The sequence below is a fragment of the Hyperoodon ampullatus genome (genome assembly GCF_949752795.1).
Source record: "Hyperoodon ampullatus genome assembly, chromosome: 9".
Classification (NCBI taxonomy): domain Eukaryota; kingdom Metazoa; phylum Chordata; class Mammalia; order Artiodactyla; family Ziphiidae; genus Hyperoodon; species Hyperoodon ampullatus.
In genome coordinates, this window is record NC_136922.1 from 13,886,479 (window position 1) to 13,905,853 (window position 19,375).

Here is a 19,375-nt window from a genome sequence, read left to right on the forward strand (position 1 = left end):
GCAGCAGAGCGACGTGATCTGACATTTTCACAGGATCCCTCTGGCTGCTGTGTTAAGAATCCTCTGTGGTATGCGGCTGCTTCCCACTAGCTATCTACCTTACGTGTGGTAGTGTATATATACAGGGAGATCAGCTCAGTGCTTTGTGACCGCCTGGAGGGGTGGGATAGGGAGGGTGGGAGGGAGGGAGACGCAAGAGGGAAGGGATATGGGAACAGATGTATATGTATGACTGACTCACTTTGTTATAAAGCAGAAACTAATACACCATTGTGAAGCAACTGTACTCCAATAAAGTTGTAAAAAAAAAAAAAAAAAGAATCCTCTGAAAGAAGTCAAGGGCAGAGTGGGGACACCAGTTAGGCAGGTACTGCCTTAACCACGGACTTGCTTTCAATTGAAATGAAAGCCGGGGTGTCTAGCCTGGGGCCTGTGTTAGAAGGAATGCTCAGTCACCATTTGTTGGGGGAAAATATTGAATCGTGTCTTTTCGCCAGCATTATGGTGCCTGAGAGAGCAGCCGAGGGGACGTTGCTTCTGGACCTGAACAAGTTCTGCTTTGATGATGACAGTGAAGCACCACACAACCAATTCAACTTCACCGCGCCATCCGGAGTGGGAAGCAGCAGCCTATTTTTACAGGATCCAGCTGGCTCTGGGAGAATCGTGGTCAGTTAACGGTCATTGCATCATCGAAAGGGCATTGGGGAAGTTGGTCTAACAGGCATAGTGCTTTTGCTGCCCCATAGAGAGGAATTTCCAAAGCAACTCCCTCTCCAAGCGACTGTAACTGACAAACTTAATAGTGACTCTGTTTTCCCCATTTGCTCTTTATTTTACCCAAGTTCCAGGAATTGTTTGTTATGCATGGTTATGCCTGGGGTGCTAAGGATTGGATTCTTTCTTGCATAGCTCGCGGTTTGCAGGCTGCGTGCCTGGTGAGCGTGCTTCCACAGTCACATATCAGTGCCCTCTGGGCTCAAGCACTTTTGTTTATTTCAGTGCTCATTCCTCGCCATAGAGGTGTGAGGTGAGAGAGAGCAGGGCCAGGGCCATGAGTGTGTCCTGCTGAATTCTGCACTGTAGAACCACTGGAGACCCAAAAAAGAGGGGCATCTCCACTGGGGCAAATACGTAATTGGAGAAAGAATGGGAGTAAAAGGCAGGTCTCAATGAGCTGTGTGAGACATTTAACAACAAGGTTCCCACTGCAGGATTGGGGGGAAAGGGAGAGAGAGATAGAAGGGCAGGGTAAGGTGGGGGTCTTACAGGGGGGTGGTCTTGATGGGGGAGATCTTTGCACCAGAGATAAAGCCTCAGGAAGAAGAGCAAGCAGCCCACTAGCCATCCTCTCAAACACCCCCTTCTCCACCTCCCATCCCCCTAAAAGTTGTACCAATTTTATTCACTGTGTCAACTAAAAATAACTTCTTTTTTTTTTCTGTTTGAGAAATTAATACATGGTCACTGTAGAAAATGTAGGAAACACAGAAAGGCATTACTATTCAGTAATAACCACTATTAACATGTTGATATATTTCTTTCTTGTCTTCTTCCCTATGCATAGATTTTATGTAGAGTCTATACATAGATGCATAAGTATTCTAAATGATGGAAATAACCTTGCATGTAGGATTCTGTATCATGCTTCTCTTTGACTTAACCTGAAATCTTGAGCCTATGCTGGGCAATAGTGCTTGATGAACATCTTTAAACAGATTCTCTCTCCTGATAAATTCTTTCAAATAAGTTCTCTAGCAGTGAGCAAAGGTATGGACATAACTTTTTAAAGCTCCTCCTATGGGAAAAAGTGCTTTCCAGAAAGGTTTTGCAATTTACATGTCCATTAACAGTACATGAAAATGTCAGTTCAATTAAAAGGATTGTTTATTCTGTGTAATCTGATCTCTCTGTTTTAATCTAGTTGATTGGTGATCTAGATTATGAAAATCCAAGTAATCTAGCAGCTGGCAATAAATACACTGTGATAATGCAGGTGCAGGATGTTGCCCCTCCTTACTATAAAAGCAAGTATCATTTTGGTTTATTTCATGAAGCATCTTCCTTGAGTAGCAATGACTAAACTGTGCTGGGCAATGCTTGGGCTTGGGCTGGGGATGTATTTATGTTCAAAAGGAGACTTCCAGAAGCCCCAACACTTAGGAATCAGCCCAGCCTCCTCCTGTCCTTCACCAAGAACAGTTAATCAGTCTTCAAGTCCTTTCTTCTGTGTCACCTACTAAAATCTCGAGGATCTGCTGCCTTCCCCCCAACTCCGCTGCACCTGCATCCCGCTAGTATTGCTCTAGCGCAGAACCTCCTCTTTCGGAGCTGAATTACAACACTAAGAGTGTTTCAAGAGTCTTCCTGCCCACCTTTAGTCTTGTCCCTTTCCAACGCATCCACCACATTTCTGACAGTGATTTTCAGGAAATGCAAATGCCACCGTATTCCTTCTTGCTGAAAGCCCTTGAGTGTCTCCCCATAGCTGTCAAGTTCACATTCAAACTCTTTGGTTTGGCACAAAGCAATAAAGCGAGTCATGTGAATTTTTTGGTTTCCAAATGCATATAAAAGTTATATTTACATTATATACTGTAATCTGTTAAGTGTGCAATAGCATTGTCTTAAAAAATAATGTACATACTTTAATTAAAAATACTTTATCACTAAAAAATGCCAACCATCATCTGAACCTTCAGCGAGTCATAATCTTTTTGCAATGGTAACATCAAAGATCACTGATCACAGATCACCATAACAATATAATAATGAGGAAAACGTGTGAAATATTGCAAGAATTACCAAAACATGACACAGAGACACAAAGTGAGCAAACGCTGTTGGAAACATGGTGCCGATAGACTTGCTCAACACAGGGTTGCCACAATGTGAACATTTACATTCTGTAAAAAACACAATATCTGCAAACTGCAATATGTAAAACGCAACAGAATGAGGGATGCCTGTATTGTGATTTAATTTTTTTTCCTATTTCCGTTTATAGATAATATCTACATTTATATCCTAACAAGCCCAGAAAATGAGTTTCCTCTTGTCTTTGATAGCCCATCCTACGTATTTGCCGTGTCGGAATTAAGCCCACGTAAGTAACCGACGAGACACAGACTCCAGTGCTCTTGATAGACCCCTTTCTCCGGACGCACTTGGGTGGAGGGAGGCTCCCTGTCAGAGGCCCTGGTGGTGTTGTGCACAGCGACTCACAGCTGATTCCTGTTTATTGCATGTCTTACTTCTTTTTAAATTCTCCTCACTGTGGAGGAGCCCTTCAGGTGAAATCCAGATTTTGAAAACTGTTGATTAAACTGCATTTCTCTGAACCCCCTGATTGCCTCTTTGTCTGGGTGCCTGATTCCGCTAATCCTCTCTTTTTGCAGCCTAAGTTTTCCCTTGGTCTCCACTGTGATTTTTATCCAGCTCACTCAGAGAATTGAAATTTAAAAATAGAGAGAAGGCTTCCCATTTCTAGATTTCTTTCATTTAAAAACAAAATAAAGATGTTTTTTCTCTCCCTTTGAAGGATTCCCTGGAGGCCTCTTTTTCCACCCTTTAGGATGCCTCGATTTCTGCAGGCTCCTCCCCACTCCAGCTGGGTCTCTCCCTGTCTCTCCCAGTAAAGGGGAGACAGTTAACTCTAGAATAATCAGACCTCACCACAGTCTTTGAGACTTTTTTTTTTTTTTTGCGGTACGCGGGCCTCTCACTGTTGTGGCCTCTCCCGTTGCGGAGCACAGGCTCCGGACGCGCAGGCTCAGCGGCCATGGCTCACGGGCCCAGCCGCTCCGCGGCATGTGGGATCTTCCCGGACTGGGGCACGAACCCGTCTCCCCTGCATCGGCAGGCGGACTCTCAACCACTGCGCCACCAGCAAAGCCCCGTCTTTAAGACTTTGATTGTGGATACTTCTACACTAAAAACCAAACAAAACAAACCCCAAAATCTCCCTCTAAAATGATCTCCTCTTCATTTCGTTCTCTCTATGATGAGCCCCATTTCCTGACATTACATTTTAAACAAAATACAAAAAGAGGGTCTGAAGAAAACGCTGTCGATTCCTTATGCCCTATCCAGTGAATAATAAGTGCAACAGGAATAGGCTTTTTATGAATTCACAGATCTTGCTACAATTATTAACCACCTACTCTGGGTCAAGCACGTAGTGCTGTTCTATATAGTTGAATAAGAGAAGATGCCGCCCTTGAGGAGTATAATTTACGAGGAAGAACTTCTATAAAACAAGCAAGCCAGAAGTCCAGCAGCCCACCAACCAGACTTGCAAAATAAGCAAAATGGAACGGGATTTAAAAATCAAAAATATTCCAATCATCCTGTTGCTAAACCCTTAAAAATTATGTTTTTCATCTTGTTTTATAAGAGCAACCCATGCTCATTATAGAAAATTTGAAAAATAAAAAAGGCAACACTGCTGCAAAAAGATGTATATGTGAAGGTTCTTTGCAGCATTAGGATCATATTATAATTGGTGTGCTTGGAGTCTATATGAGGGTATGAATTGTCTTTTAGACTTCGCAGTACTGCTTGAATCATACGGCCAGTTTCCTAGTGGGCGTCATTAGTGTAATTTGAATTTAAAAGATGTAAAACATACAGAGTTTGAACAGCAAAGAGGCCCCCAAAAGTCTTTCTGCCCATGGCACTGAGAGTGTCTGCTCCTAATTTCTCCTCTCACCTCCAAAGAAGGACTAATCTCAGATATTATTCTCAGCAGTAATTGCAGGTACTTTATTCTTCCAGCTAGAACCCGGGTTGGACGGACGCGAGCAACAGATAAAGACTTCCCCCAGAGAGGCATCGTGTACTCCATCTCCACCGGAGGGGCCAGCCAGCACTACCCAAACATATTTTGGATTAATTCCCAAACGGGAGAACTCCAGCTGGTGACTAAAGCGGACTACGAGACAACCCCCATCTATATTCTCAGAATCCAGGCCACCAACGGCGAGGACAGCAGCTCAGTCACTGTGAGTGGGGCTATTTGGTGCATTCACACCAGCCCAAGTGGTTGACTTCGGGTCTCCCTGGCACCCTCCAGGTGTGGCCGTAGCAATAAGGAATCTTAATAGGGCACCTCCTGCAGACATGACAAGAAATGGCTAGTGGCGTCCCAGACAGCACAATCGGACACACATAGCAGTGCCAGGAAATAAAGATTGACATCTGTAAACCCACGTTTATGGGTGACTGGGAGAAGCGCTGAGATGGATGGCCACCCTGGGGGACAAGCTTCCTCCTGTTGCCCTTAAATCCCCCCTTGCTGTTGAGGTGGGCGGTAGCTGTGCATCGCCCCCAAGTAGTTTTACCCTGTTCCTACCCTGAGCCCCATCACACCAGATGGGATAGGTCTTAAAATGATCTGGCTTGACACAGCGCTATGCTGCTTTGTAACCTCTGATGTTGAGAATCTGGTTAAATGCATTTCTGAGTCAGTAGGTCTGAGTAGGGCCTGAGAACCTGCATTTCTAACATGCTTCCAAGTGGTGCCGAGGCAGCTGGTCCATGGCCGTGCTTTGAGGAGCCAGGCTTTGACAGGTCTGTGCTGCCAGTGCTGAGGAATATTTGAGGGTAATATGATGGTCACAAAGAGGGAACTATTTCTTGGTCTTTCCCATCAGTAAAGTGAAAAAGCATAAGGCAAAATGAACTCAGCTAGCGGCAGGCAGCCCTGTGTGATAGAATGACTGGTCCAGGGTCAGGAGGCAGAGTTCATTTCTCAACTTTGATCCCAATTTGCCAAGGGGGTCCGAGCAATGCTTATCTTTGTACCCTGATTTCTCTCTCACACATGGAGAGTCACCTCATAACCCAATGCCTGAATAGTCCAGTTCCTCTGATGACTTGCTTTGAATTAGTGGGACGATGTTTTCAATGATGTGTAAGGCTTGGCGTTGCTAGCTGAGAAAAAGATGTGCTAAGTTGAAGGTAATTGTCGTGTTTGTTAGCCGGGGTTTTTGAGAGGAATGAATGGAGTCCACTTTGGGAGCTAACTAGAGAGAACATTTCAATTTATTCCTGGGCTCAGAAATAGCTGAAATCCCCAAATTTCAGAGGTAGAATGAATACGACTCAGAAATTCATAAGCTTTTAAAAAGGGTGATGATCACATAAGTCCCTTTCAGGGCTGACATTCTGTGATTCCGTGCTGGCAGGCATCCCAGTCCATATTCCAATTCACCAGGCATAAAAGACAGTGATGAAAGAGAACAGGCTGGCCCCTGCTTGTGGCAGGCCAGCGCCACCGGCTCAGTGCAGTGCTGAGATCCCGGGTTACACACAAGACCCCGGCTAAGCCAGGTCGCCTCCTTCTATCCCAATGGCTCTCAACCCTGGCTGCGTATTAGAATCGACTGGGGAACATAAAAATCCTGCCTGGGGACTTCCCTGGTGGCGCAGTGGTTAAGAATCTGCCTGCCAATGCAGAGGACATGGGTTCGAGCCCTGGTCCGGGAAGATCCCACATGCCACGGAGCAACTAAGCCTGTGCACCACAGCTACTGAGCCTGAGCTTAGAGCCCGCGAGCCACAACTACTGAAGCCTGCGCGCCTAGTGCCTGTGCTCCGCAACAAGAGAAGCCACCACACCGCAGTGAGAAGCCCGTGCACCGCAACAAATAGTAAGCCCTGCTCGCCGCAACTAGAGAAAGCCAGTGCACAGCAACGAAGATCCAAGGCAGCCAATCAATCAGTCAATCAATCAATCAAGGAAGAAAAAAAAAAATCAGGCCTGGGCCCCACCCTCCAGGGAGTCCAATTCATTTGGTCTGGAGAGGGCCAGACAAAGTGGAGCCATGGTTGAGAGCCATTGTTCGATTTTCCAAAGTCAAAGACAGAACTTCCAACTCACAGGGGCAGCAAGCAAGGAAGCACAGGAGGGTCATCATCATAACGATAAATCCATCATTGTTACTGGAAGAACAACTCAGCATCATCTGGGGATGAGCACATGTGTCTAGCTGCATGTGTGTGGGGGTGTGTGGAAATGCATTATTGTGTATGTTATGCACATGTGCATGTACACACACAACACACAGTAGAGAAGTTAATAGCATAGGACTTGGAGTAAGACAGACCCAAGTTCAAATTCCAGCTCTGCCACTCACCAACTGAATGGCCTTAGGTCAATTACCTAATCTCCCTAAGCCTCAGCTTCCCCATCTGTAAAATGGGAATAAACATATTAGCTATCTCGGATGAGGTTAAACCTCACTAATTCACAAAAAGCACACAGCCCAGTGCCTGGCACACAGTAAGGGCTCAATGCTAACTACTCAGTAAGGCCACTTTCCTGCTGCTCTAGGTTACTGTGAACATCATTGACGAAAATGATGAAAAACCAATCTGTACCCCAAACTCGTACTTCCTGGCCATCCCAGTGGATCTGAAAGTTGGCACAAATATTTACAATTTCAAGCTCACGTGTACTGACCTTGATTCCAGCCCCAGGTCTTTTCGTTACTCCATTGGCGCAGGTATGGTATCGATGTCAGTGGTCCTGGACCCTTGCTGAGGGCTCCTCGTGTTGGGGGCCGTAGCAGCTGTTTAGGGAGAAGGGGTGGGGGTCTGAGCTCACACACTGATCTGGCACAGTGTGTAGGGGGTGGGGCGTTTTGAATGAGGAAACCAGGGATGAGGAGTCAAATGGTTCTGGAATTCCCAGTCCCCCCACCTTGGCTTCCCCTTCTCCCCTAACTCTTCCCAGACTCCCATACCTGGCTGCCCAAAGGCCCAAGGAACAGTGAATCCCATTGATGGTGACCCGCCCCGCCCCACCCCCAATTCCCAGCCTGTCGTAGGATGCATGAATCAGATTAGCGTCGCTTAAAAAATTTTTTTCAGTCCAACTCCTCCCCCACCTCTTTTCCTGAAAGCTTGTAGGGGGGGCAGGGGAATCCCAGTCCTCTCTCTGGATAATAATAGATGAAATAGATTAAATGCATTTTGAAACGTGTCCTCAGGAATTCTCTTCTGCTCCATTCATTTCCTCTCTTTAAACATATACCATTGTGGGAGGGAAAGAAAAGAGCACCCCTCAATGGAAATGAGACCAAAATAGTTCATCTAATGAGGTGCCGGGGCCAGAGATTTAAACCCAAACAAGCAGAGCAGTTTCACGTGAAAGAGTGAAAATCCAGCTCCGCCGCCTGCTGAGCCCTGGCAGAGCCGGAACTGGAGCAGCAGGAGGCCTCTCGAGCTGTGTCACAAAACCCAGGGGCAGAGCCCGCCTCGAGACTGCGGTGGCCGCAGATGGAAATAATCCATACTGAGAACCCTCGGGCCTTTATGGGGCACTTCATTGCTCGGGGGTAAAATTGCATCATCCCCTGGTCCATTTACTGGTTTTTAGTTGGGGGTGAGTCTGCAGCCCCCGGAGGAATGAGCAAGAGCTGCTTGGGCGGGCAGCCTCTCTGCTCCGGGCTCCCTAAGCTGTGAGCCTGCAGCCCCAAACGAGCCGCTGGGGAGGTGAGGATGGGGACTACTGTCCCTGCCAGCCTAGGACGCACCTTCCTTTGGGGGACTCCAGGGACATCTGTCACGGGTGTGACCAGCCCGGTTTCATGAAAGGCGTGCAATGAACTTGGCCCATGGCTAGGGACGTGGCCCCCTCTTCCCTCTTGCCGCCCACTGATTGGTCTGAGCGTGAGGTACACGTTGTTACCGAGTTAATGCTGCTGATGAGCACTGGCCGCACCAGGATTGCCAGCGCTCTGCCTGATGCTCAGCGCGGTGGCGGCCATTCTCCCTGGACACCTGTGCTGGTGCCCTTTTCTACTCTCATTTTCGTTGCAGCCACACCGGTTGTGAGCAGGAGTCTCTCTGTACTCATGAAATCTCTGGTGCTGTTACGGCCCAAATCCTATCACTGCCCCAGCCCTGGTACATCAGAAGTCGTCTGCACCTGAGGTGGGACGTTTAAGAAAAAGACTGGATGCAGTTTTCTTCTAACCCTTATTTCTCACGCTCTTTTCTTCCTTTCCCCAAAATCCGTGCATCAAATCTCATTTAGGCAACATCAACAGTCATTTCACCTTCTCTCCCAACGCCGGGTCCAATGTTACAAGCCTGATCCTCGCGACTCGCTTTGACTATGCTCGTGGGCTTGATAAGATCTGGAACTACACACTACTTGTCTACATAACTGATGACAACTTGCTGTCCGACAGGAAGAGAGCCGGAGCGCTTGTTGAAACAGGCACAGTGACACTGAGTATTAGTGTCGTTCCTCACCCAACCACGATGGTCACCACAACCCCCAGGGTAAGGGTTTTGGGAGATGGACTTCCCAGTTACATCCCTTGTAATTGATGTTGATGGAGCCCCTTGACCTAGGAGAAATGTGGGGTGGACTGAAAAGAGTTGAGGTGTTAGGATGTTGCCAGAAACGCCAACCGTGGGCTGGATTGGAATACTCACTGGGTGGTAGAAAAAATCGGGGTGAGACCTTGGGCTTATAGAACCACTGACTTTTCCTAGTCTGGTAAAGAAGGAGGTACACATATGCACAGACTTGTGATAGATCAGGCATTGCCCATCCAAGGGTATGGACATGTTGCCGCCTTCACAAGCCCTTCTCTGCTTGCTCGTAAGAGCCAATACAAGTCCGTGTCTGTGAGAGCAGCTAGCTGCCAGATACTCTTCTCTACTTCTTGTGAAGAGTCACCATTTGTCAATCTGTACCCTACGCCCCACCTCCACTCCAAAAAAAAAAAATCCACTTATTCAATCTGCAAATACTGATTTAATACCTATAATATGCCAAGCACTTTGGTGAATAAGCCAGAAATGATCTCTGCTCTCTCATGGAGCTTATAGTATAGGTTAGTGGTTCTCAAGTGTGGTCCCCAGAGCAGCAGCAGCATCATCACCTGGAAACTTGTTAGAAAAGCAAATTCTTGAGCCCACCCCGGAACACTGAATTTATACCTCATCCGGCCATGATCATCACTATGACTTCCAGGGAAGGATGTTGAAACCTGGAGTCCTCACCAAATCCCCAGCCCTACTGGATTAGAAACTGTGGGGTGGGACCCAACAATCTGTGTTTTTAATAAGCCTTCCAGGCCATTCTGATTGCACTAAAGTTTTTGAGCCTCTGATCTAGAGGGGGAGACGGATTACAAACAGGTGTGCAAATTAATAAACTACCTACAGATTGTCGTAAACAGTAGGAAGAAAATAAGCAGGTGCCACAATAGAATCAGTGCGATGAAGGAAGGGAGCATCTTGGGATCTGACAAGAGGATTATCGCCCCTGGCTTCTTGGATGACCTGGCTTATATTCGTGCAGACCCTTTTTTCCCCTTTCCTCCTGATCCTCGTAAAAGTGGCACCCTTGGTCGGCAGCCCCATACTTGGAGTACGCCAGAGGAAAAGGAACCAGAACCTCAGAAAGCCACCTGTGACAGGTGGTCAAATTCTGCTTCTCAGAGTCTTACCAAGAGCTGCTTAATATTCCTTTCCTGTGGGCTGGAGTCAATATTACCCCCAATGAATGGAGGCATTAGGTGACGTGAAGGGCTTTCAGTTGTGGTAGGAGCCAGTAGGTGCCCCAAGTAAGGAACTGCCACCTTTCTGCAACTTACAACACAGCCCAGCTCTGACATCTCCAACCTAGAAATCTCCGTAACTTGTTCGTTATCAGTCTCCCTCTCTGGGAAGCAAATGCTGAACTTGAGGTCTCACTGTGATAACAGCCTGCTCAGCTGGCAGCACAGCTGGTAGTGAGTGAACACTGAGAAGCTTACAAAGTGTTAAAAAAAAAAAGAAACAAAAACCCCTAACTTTCATGGCTCATGCCTTCCCAGTGAGAGACAATAGCTATATTAGTCCCTAGCTTATGCCATGATTTGGCAGGAAAAAAAAGCCAATGGAATTTTTAGCTTTGGGGAAGGAGAAGAAAGAGAATGAAATTAGGCCTAGAGTTGCTCTCCAGTTCCCTACGTTTTCTGGGTTTTGGTCTAACGGATGTCTGGCAAGACTGTAAATAAGGTGATGGGTTGAAGAGTGAGAACGACGAGCACACGGATGTCCGATGTTTAGAGCAAGAACAAAAAGCAGAACGAACATTCAACCACCCAACGTGAGAGGGTTCTGATGTCAAAGCCTACCAGCCTCCACTCATCCTCCCACTTCTGTCATTCAAGCCCAGGATCACCTACTGGATCCTGAGGAAGAACGTGTATTCTCCGTCAGCCTGGTATGTGCCTTTTGTCATCACTTTGGGCTCCATGTTGCTTCTGGGTCTCCTGGTGTCCCTGATCATCCTGTTGGCCAAAGCCATCCGCAGACACTGTCCCTGCAAGACTGGGAAGCACAAGAAACCTCTGTAAGTTGCCAGTGGGCTGGGCCCTTCCCCCATTTCCTTTCGGAGGATACTGCTTCTGGTGATGTCAGGAGAAGGAAAGGGAGACGGTTAGGATTTCTCCGCAGGGTAGAGAGGGTGCCTGGAATGAAGAAAGGAAACGGAGCTACGGGGGAGACATCCCAGCTCCCCTTGTCCGGGTGGAGCCCCTTCATCACCTGCCTGGCCAGGAAACTGTTCCTTTGCTTTTTCCCTGGCACCTGCCTTGTCCTTGATGAGTTCTCAAGGAAATCGGGGCTTCAGCCTCTTGGTGACCTTGTCCTGGATAAAAGCTCCAGAAACGAGGCTGGTTGTGAGTAGTAGTAGAATATGCCATGCTGTTATTTGTGGAATATTTAAAGGATGGGATGGAATTAGAGGGAGCACAAAAAAGTAATAAGGGAATTAAGCTTTTGGCTCCAGTGACTGAACTGGGCTTCGGTGTGACTAAATAATTATTGTTCTTTTGCATGGGGCCCTCTCAAGGGCTGTAAACGCAGGCCTGCTTCCTCTCCCTGGGATGCTCACCTGCTAACTTATATGCCTCTTTTGGTGACACTCTGCGGAGTGTCTTTTACTGGCTAAAGGGAGGTACTAGAGTAAAGTGGAGAAAGCATCAAATTGTTACAAGCTGCCCCAGAGCCAGTTTCTTGAGTCTTAGTAGCTCTTACAGTGAGAACGTGATGGTTCTGAGCCTGGGCTTTGGAGTCAGATAAGGTAGAGGTTCAAATCTTGGGTCTGCCATTTTCTGGGTATATGGCTTTGGGCAAGTGACAACCTCTGTGAATCTCAATTTCTTTATTTGAAAACCAAACAATTAAATGAGCAAATGCAAAGGAACCACTTAGCGCTGTTCCTGAGGTAGAGTAAATGCTTAATACACTATTTTTTTTTAAATCTTGTTGCATGATTTTTCATGGCTGAGTCCCAGTGAGCTTAGGCTTCTATATTCTAAGTTTAGCTCTGTACACCCAAGTATCTTGAGGTATTGGAACTTGAATTTTGGAATTTCTCACCGGCAAAAAGAAGGGGTGATAAGACTCATGTGCCTTTGAAAGGTATTTTGAAGATTAACTACTACTGTCAAATAATTTAAAATCTATGGATGAAAGGCTGTATAAAAGTATAAGTATTAGCATAAAGATGTGCATTGCATTTTGCCATATTTATTGGGGACATTCGTTGCTATTGGCAACCTTGACTTCAAGGTAAGAAATCCTTGAGCATCTGCTGAAATTAAAAAAGGCCTTTTTATTTGGACTCTACTCACAAATCGATTTGAGAAAAAAAAACCCGCTCCAAAAGAGTGATGCTTAAGCTTGTAAGGATGGAGATGCTCTGTAATGGGATTTGGGCAGAAGTTCTTAAAGGAAGTAATCCAATAGACATTGCAACTCACAGGCAATTTATGGTTAAATGTGCGCCTTGAACCTGGTGGTTTCAGTTACCTTCTAAGTATTGTTTTCAACATGGCTGACTTTTAAAAAACTAGCTAGTAATTCAGACTCAGACCTGGCCTCTCTGGCAATTTGTTGTACCATATGGCAACCAATATTTGTCCCATAGCAGAGAATAAAATTAGAGTCACAGAATAACAGAATCCAAGGTTATCATGGGAAGGGTCTTAAGAGTCCAGGTGTCCAGCTCTTCACATTACAGGAGGCCAGGGTTTAACTGCTAGTCATGGAACCTTCCCACTGTGAGCCAGATCTTTTGCTCAGATGGCTACTGGGGAGGAAAACCAGGCAGGAAGAATCGCTGGGCTGTCTGATGGGGTCGTCATGCCCTCACTCAGTGTTGTCAGAGAAAATAGGTTCCCTGAAGTTCTCTAAAGCAATAGTTTTCAAACTTATCAAACTCCCAAGCCTCCCTAGTCCCAACCCAGCAGTGATGGAGCGGGGCTGGGAGCCCATTCTGCATGTTAGTCCCCTGCCCTGGTCCCTTTTTCAGTCGACCCATGAATCCTGGGGAACACAGTTGCCCAAAGGCCCCCATGTTGTCACGTGTGTACCAGTGCAGAGTGCTATCAGGTTAATTCTTGTGCATCCCTTCTCCCCCGATACAGGGTGAAGAAAGTAGGTATGTACGGTGCCGATTACCTTTGTTTGTTGCTATTATTGTTTTTCGCTTGCTCTGTTGTACTACATAAAAAGGTTCCAACTCGGTGGAGAATCAGGGCACAGTCCTGTGTTGGTGGGTTTTCCGCCACATCATCTGTGGATGGAATGAAACAGAGGTCGGACGTAGCTGGAGGAAGGGGAGGGCAGGGCAGGGTGCATGGGGCCGTTGGCCTGCTTGGGTCTCATTCGGTCCTGCCTGTTCCTTACTGAGTCACCTCCAATCAGCTCGACATCAGCACCTAAAGGTCTGCTCCCCACCAAGCGGGTCAGGAATGGAGAATTCTCCGTGAGTTAAACACAGAATCTACTTGCTGCTACGCACAGAGGGGGTGACCCCTCCTGAGGACAGCTAGTGCCCTGTATTAGACAGATGCCTCTTTTTAAAGAACAAATGATACTTTATTCTCAGATTGTGATGGATTTGATCATTCTCACATGCTACTTAGGTTAGGGTAGTTAGAAATGGGGGCTGGGTGCAGTCAGATGGGCTGGGAGAGCTGAGTGATTTCAGGGTGTTGGTGAAATGAGCAAGGCCCAACTGAGGAGACGTCACCACTGTCTCCAACGCTGTGGCCTCAGGGAGACTCCAAGCTATGGGGAGAGACAGGACAAAGAACTGGAAAGAGTGTTTTAGAAAAATGATGGATCTAATCACTCCAGCCATAGGTATGTGCATCTGACATGCACAAGGGATATCTCCGCAGCAGGGTTAGAAATTTAACTGCAGTGGTTATTGATCATATCGATGAGATAATTTTAATAAATGAGATTTTTCACAAACTATCTCCCATCCTAGTTACTTTGTAAAAAGGGCATAAGGAATGCATGCAAAGACCCCTCAGATGAGAAACAAAGGTAGCAACCCCCTCTTTCTTTTTTACCTGTAAAGCCATTTAAAACCTAGTTTCCAGTAATGACAATAAGCTGGAAAAAGAATTACAATTTTTAATGGTGTACTATGAGAGCGTGTGTGTGTTTCTGAGAAGGTGGAAGGAAGTCAACAAACATGTCTAGAGACAGAAAATTCTTTGCTATGCCTGCAATACTAAGCTCAAATCCTGCTTAAGAGAGATCTCTTTGTAGGGGTAAAATTTTAAGGTCAATTTAGTGTCCAAGAAGCTTAACTTCTGTCTGTCCTCTTCCCTGCAGAAATGAAGAACACAAAGAGAGAGGCGGCGGTGGTGAGGCTGGCTGGCCCCGGGGCGCCGGGTTGGGGAGGGGCTCTGGTCTCCCCCCGGCCGGCTCGCCACAGTCCCACGGGGGGTGTTTATCATTCAGGGAGATGCTTGTATCTGGCCACTGGAGCAGACTGCTGCGTGACAAGCTCCTGATAGAATTTGTTCCCTCCACTGAACCTGTCTGCTGCTATATTTGCAGAGGAACTGGATTTCATAAATATTGAATAGTGGTGTTTATTATCTACACTAGTTCTCCAGGAGAGTGAGTTAGGGGAGAGGAGCTTAAAGACCAGAACTGGTGCTTCAGCCTTCAATGGGATTTACTTTTGCTTTGCTTTTCCACACCTTGAGGGAAAAGTGATAGAAAAAGAGCACGGTGGGAGGCTGAGGCTGGCTCTCCCCTCTCGGCCATATGACCTTGACCTCAGGGACTCCCTCAGCCTCTTCAAGCTTTAGATTCCTCACCTGTGGAATGGGAGTGAGAACAGCTGCCCTGAGATAACAGGTGGGGAAATACTGGGAAAATTATGAAGAGTCATGTAAATGCAAAGTGTCACAGGACAGCTGGGGAGTTACCTCCTCACGTGACCTCCTGATTTTTCTTTCACGGAACCTGATCCACCCACTGGAAGTGACGGAACTTGAAGGTGACCCCCTCCCAGGTCTCCCCTAACCCCTAATAATAGGACTTTGTTATGATCTAAGATCCATGAATTTGGGAAATGACAGGCAGGACGTGGAGGAAGTATCGCTTCAGGCCAGTCCCCTAAGTGCTTATAAGCACTGGTCTGCAAACAGGAGGAAGGGGTGATCTCCTGTCTCCTGGGTCTTATTATTGCCTAAGGCAAGTACCCTTGATGATGCCACTCAGAGACTTAGACGTATGTATAGTAAAATTCGTCGATTAAATAAATCAATCCCCATGGCCGTAAAAAGTGCAGCTTCTGAGTTGATCAAATGGAGGAAAGCTGTACAATCTCCATTCCTTCTGTTTTCACAGAGGGGAGCTGTGGGCAAGTGAGTAGGTAACGGCTTATGTGATGAAAACGGGGGTCAAAGGCCCATTAAACTCCAAACAGCGTCCTCGTGAGTGTGCTGAAGGACAGCACCATGGGAGGGCACCGTGTGAGGGAAGGGGGTGTTTCCACGGGGCAGAGGGCAGGTCCTGGAGGGCGGCACAGAGTACAGGTCAGGAGAAGGAATAAGGTGTGGAACACCAGGCTTAAGTGAGGCAGGCCAGGCCGAGACGCAGTGCTGCATTGGCCTAGGCTGACTCATTTGTGCCTGCCCTGCATGTAACATCTGCCTGGCAGACCCCGCGTAGGTGATGTCGATCTTGGCCGGTGCTGCATGGCATTTCTGCTCTTCCTTCTGTGCAGCTGAGAGAGTGTTTACTCAGGATGCTTTCCTACCCCCCAAGTCTGGATTAAATGTCCTCTTCCCACCCCTGTTCCCCCACGCCCCCATAGCATCCTATATTCCCCCAGCATAGTCTTTATCACAGTAAATTGCAGTGCCTCTTTGTCAATGGCTCCTGCTTGATGGCAAGCTATGGGCGGGCGGTAACCAGCCCTGCCTTGTTCACCAATGTGTCCCGAGCATCTAGCACAGTGCCTATTGAATAAAGAAATGTCAGGGAGGCCCTGGGTAAGGAACCCGGGCTGTAAGGAAGAACAGCCTCTCCTGGGGGGAGGAGTGTAGGGCTGTGCTTGAAGCCGTCTCTTTCTTTTCCTTAGGAAGCAATCCAGATGAACACTGTCTTTGATGGAGAAGCCGCAGACCCAGGTAATTAAGTGGCAGTGTCGCCCATAAGGGCACTGACCATATGCCAGGCTGGTGGCGTCATGGAGGACCATATCCCACGTCTTGCTCTTCACGCAGTCTGTCAATGCGTTTGGTTGTCGGGCCTACACAGTGCTGATCCTCCCAGGCGGCACCGCCACGTGAGATCAGCTCAAAACAGAGCTGGCCTGTAGACGCTCAAGCACATGATCACGTGTGAGGCTTCAGCAGGTTTCCACCTAAGGGGTCCCACTCAAGGACCACGCCTCTGTCCAGCCTCCCTCCCTGAATCACAGGCCAGTTCAGGGAATTGGTGAATTCAGTCACCCACTGTGTCTTCTGCTCACTGGGACTCAACCTCCCCCCACCTGCCTCATCCTTTCTAAACGCTTCTAAACACCATCCTATTGGTAACGAGAGATATGGAGAAATGGCAAGCTTGGCTTCTTTTTTTCCTCGATCAGGGCCAAGAATTCCTTCTTGGACAGCAAGATGAACATAAGGTAGAGCGGCCTCCAGAGCTCTCATCACCCCCATGAAATCAGCTCCAAATTTAGCTCCTTTACACACATCCCTTCACTTACAAAGGCTCAATTATAGACGTGAATAAAGGGAAGGAAACCAAATTCGGGAGGCAAGTGCGCTGGCTCCCTGCCACCCTCACATGCGAACGGCTCCGCTTGGTCCTCCTCAGAGGGAGGATGGCTCCTCTCCAGGACAGGCTGCCGCGGCTGCTGGAATTAAATTTCCCTCTATTATTAGGTACTTGTTACCATAATGTGCCCGCATTAGCATAAGTGCTGGTGGGATCCTCTGCCTGAGAGGCCACTCATGCTGCAGGGAAACAGCAGGAGCAGGGGCGCGCCGGAAACTAGATCTTCTGGGGCAGAAGCCAGGGAGGACCGAGGCTGTTCTGCGTCTGTGTGTTTGCGAGAAGGAGAAAGGAAGCGATGAGCCAACTGGACTGATGTGAACAAACATCAATTCGCGTCTGCAGGCTCCGACCCAATAAAAATGGCTCCCTCGCATCGTCTCAACAGGGGCCAGATTTGTGTCTGTGTCTGCACATCTCTGCTAACGCAACACAGATAAAAATCAAAGCCTTTTCCTCCTTCCTTGGTGAACTCCTGTTTCTATCAGGGATTCAGGGGATCTTTTTAAACCAACAAATCAGAACGTCATGGGTCACCCCATGAGAAACTGAGCCTAACTTATCTGAAGCTCACGTTGAGTTCAAGACTTCTGTGGCCTCTCATCTTGCCACTGAGGTGACCTTGAGACTCTCCTAAACCTTGCTTTCCAGGGAAGCGTGAGATTTGCTACCTGTGTGGTCAGAGCCACACAGCTCAGCTCGTGGAAAGGGCAGGCAGGTGAAGATTGTTTGTGTTCTTCACAAGCCTGCTTTCAATCTTTCTAGCTGCTTCATCTTTCCCTGGGGGTGAGAAGAGAGCAGGGTGGAGATGGGGGAGAGCAGAGAAGCATTTGGATTCCTTTGTTTATACACTGGTGGTGTGATTTTTTTCCCTAGTTACTGGGGCAATATATGAATTCAACACAAAAACTGGAGCCAGAAAGTGGAAAGATCCCTTAACCCAAATGCCAAAATGGAAGGAGTCCAGCCCTCAGGGAGCTGCTCCAAGAAGACCTGTCACTGGGGAAGGGACCGGGCCACCAAGGAGCACCCACAAGGAAGGAGATGGGCTGAGCGACAAAGCACAGGCCAAGAATACAGGCCCGTGGTCCAGAAACCAGGACGGCAAGCCAAGCACCCCAAAGAACAGAAACTCAGCCCTTACGGGTGGGGGGTCCCCCAAACCACACCCAGAAAAGTGAACGGTGTCTGGCTGCCTGGCCCACAGCACAGCACAGGGAGGGAGCTTGACTGTCTGGGACGCTGCCTCACCCTACATTCCTCGAGGGCAGGGTGGGGGTGGAGGGCTGAAAATGTGGAGGATCCAGGGTCCCAGGTGGAATGTTTGACAGACTTTAAAATGAAGGGGTTTGATCTCAGAGTTGCCTTTTTCTGAGACAGCCCAGGAGAGATTTTGCCCTGGCCTCAGTACCTCTGATCCACTGGACTGCTAACTGGTGGGTGTGGACTTGTGTTTCTTCTTCACATTGACCTCTAGGAAGCTCTGTTCCATTCGCCCCTAGGAAGTGCACGAGACCTCCTGCCTAAATTCTGAGGACTACCCTCCCACCTGGTTTCACCTTATTTTCCTGCCTTTATTTTAGCGTCACCCAGATTTCTTCACTTATAAATACAGTTCAACACCGTATACCATTGTAAGTCACGTCTCATCTTTTTCAAAAGAGGCAGGAGCAGTGGAAAAAAAAAAGGATGACTAATGAGTTGTTCACCCGGGAAGAAGAAAACACACTAGATACCTTTAATTCTTTTTCATTAAGGTAAAACTGATAATGCAATAAAGCGCACAGATCGAAGGCATTCAGCTCAGTACTATGTAGACTCTTCCCCGATGCAACCAATATTTGGGTCTTTATTGTCACGGATTACTTTTGCCTTTTTGAAATTTCCTATAAATGGAAAAAGAGCTCCCCATTTCTTTTGTATCTGGCTCCTCTGGCTGAGCACCATGTCTGTGAGATTCCCCCAGCTGCACTGTGAACCAGTCATGCAGGGCTCTTTCTTCACTGTCTCTTATCCCACTGAGGGAATCTACCACATGTCATTTATCCATTCCACACTTGGGTAGCTGCTCCAAGCTTTTTACTATTATAAGGTATAGCACTGTGCACTTCCTTGTACATGTCTTTCCATAGCATAAACACGTGTTTCTTCTGAGCCTACTCCTAGGAGTGGGATTGCAAGAGCCATTGCTGGAATCTGCTGAGAATTCTGAAGTTGGTGCCTCCAGCTTACGCTTCCAACGATGGAGAGTTCTGACTGCTTTACT

General features: G+C 47.5%; 1 protein-coding gene across 1 annotated transcript in view; it reads left to right on the forward strand.

The window, feature by feature from the left end:
* CDHR3 (cadherin related family member 3) overlaps positions 1-18,290 on the forward strand; it is a gene marked incomplete at both ends in the record, with an annotated part of 71,942 nt that extends 53,652 nt beyond the window's left edge. The window contains 11 exons of the mRNA XM_079710972.1: positions 498-669; positions 1,925-2,042; positions 3,008-3,106; positions 4,777-5,003; positions 7,337-7,508; positions 9,044-9,294; positions 11,181-11,362; positions 13,443-13,456; positions 14,647-14,678; positions 16,412-16,460; positions 17,986-18,290. Of these exons, the coding sequence (XP_079567098.1) occupies positions 498-669; positions 1,925-2,042; positions 3,008-3,106; positions 4,777-5,003; positions 7,337-7,508; positions 9,044-9,294; positions 11,181-11,362; positions 13,443-13,456; positions 14,647-14,678; positions 16,412-16,460; positions 17,986-18,290 (1,621 nt within the window). The remainder of the gene's footprint in view (positions 1-497; positions 670-1,924; positions 2,043-3,007; positions 3,107-4,776; positions 5,004-7,336; positions 7,509-9,043; positions 9,295-11,180; positions 11,363-13,442; positions 13,457-14,646; positions 14,679-16,411; positions 16,461-17,985) is intronic.
* Between the last annotated feature and the right edge of the window lie 1,085 nt (positions 18,291-19,375).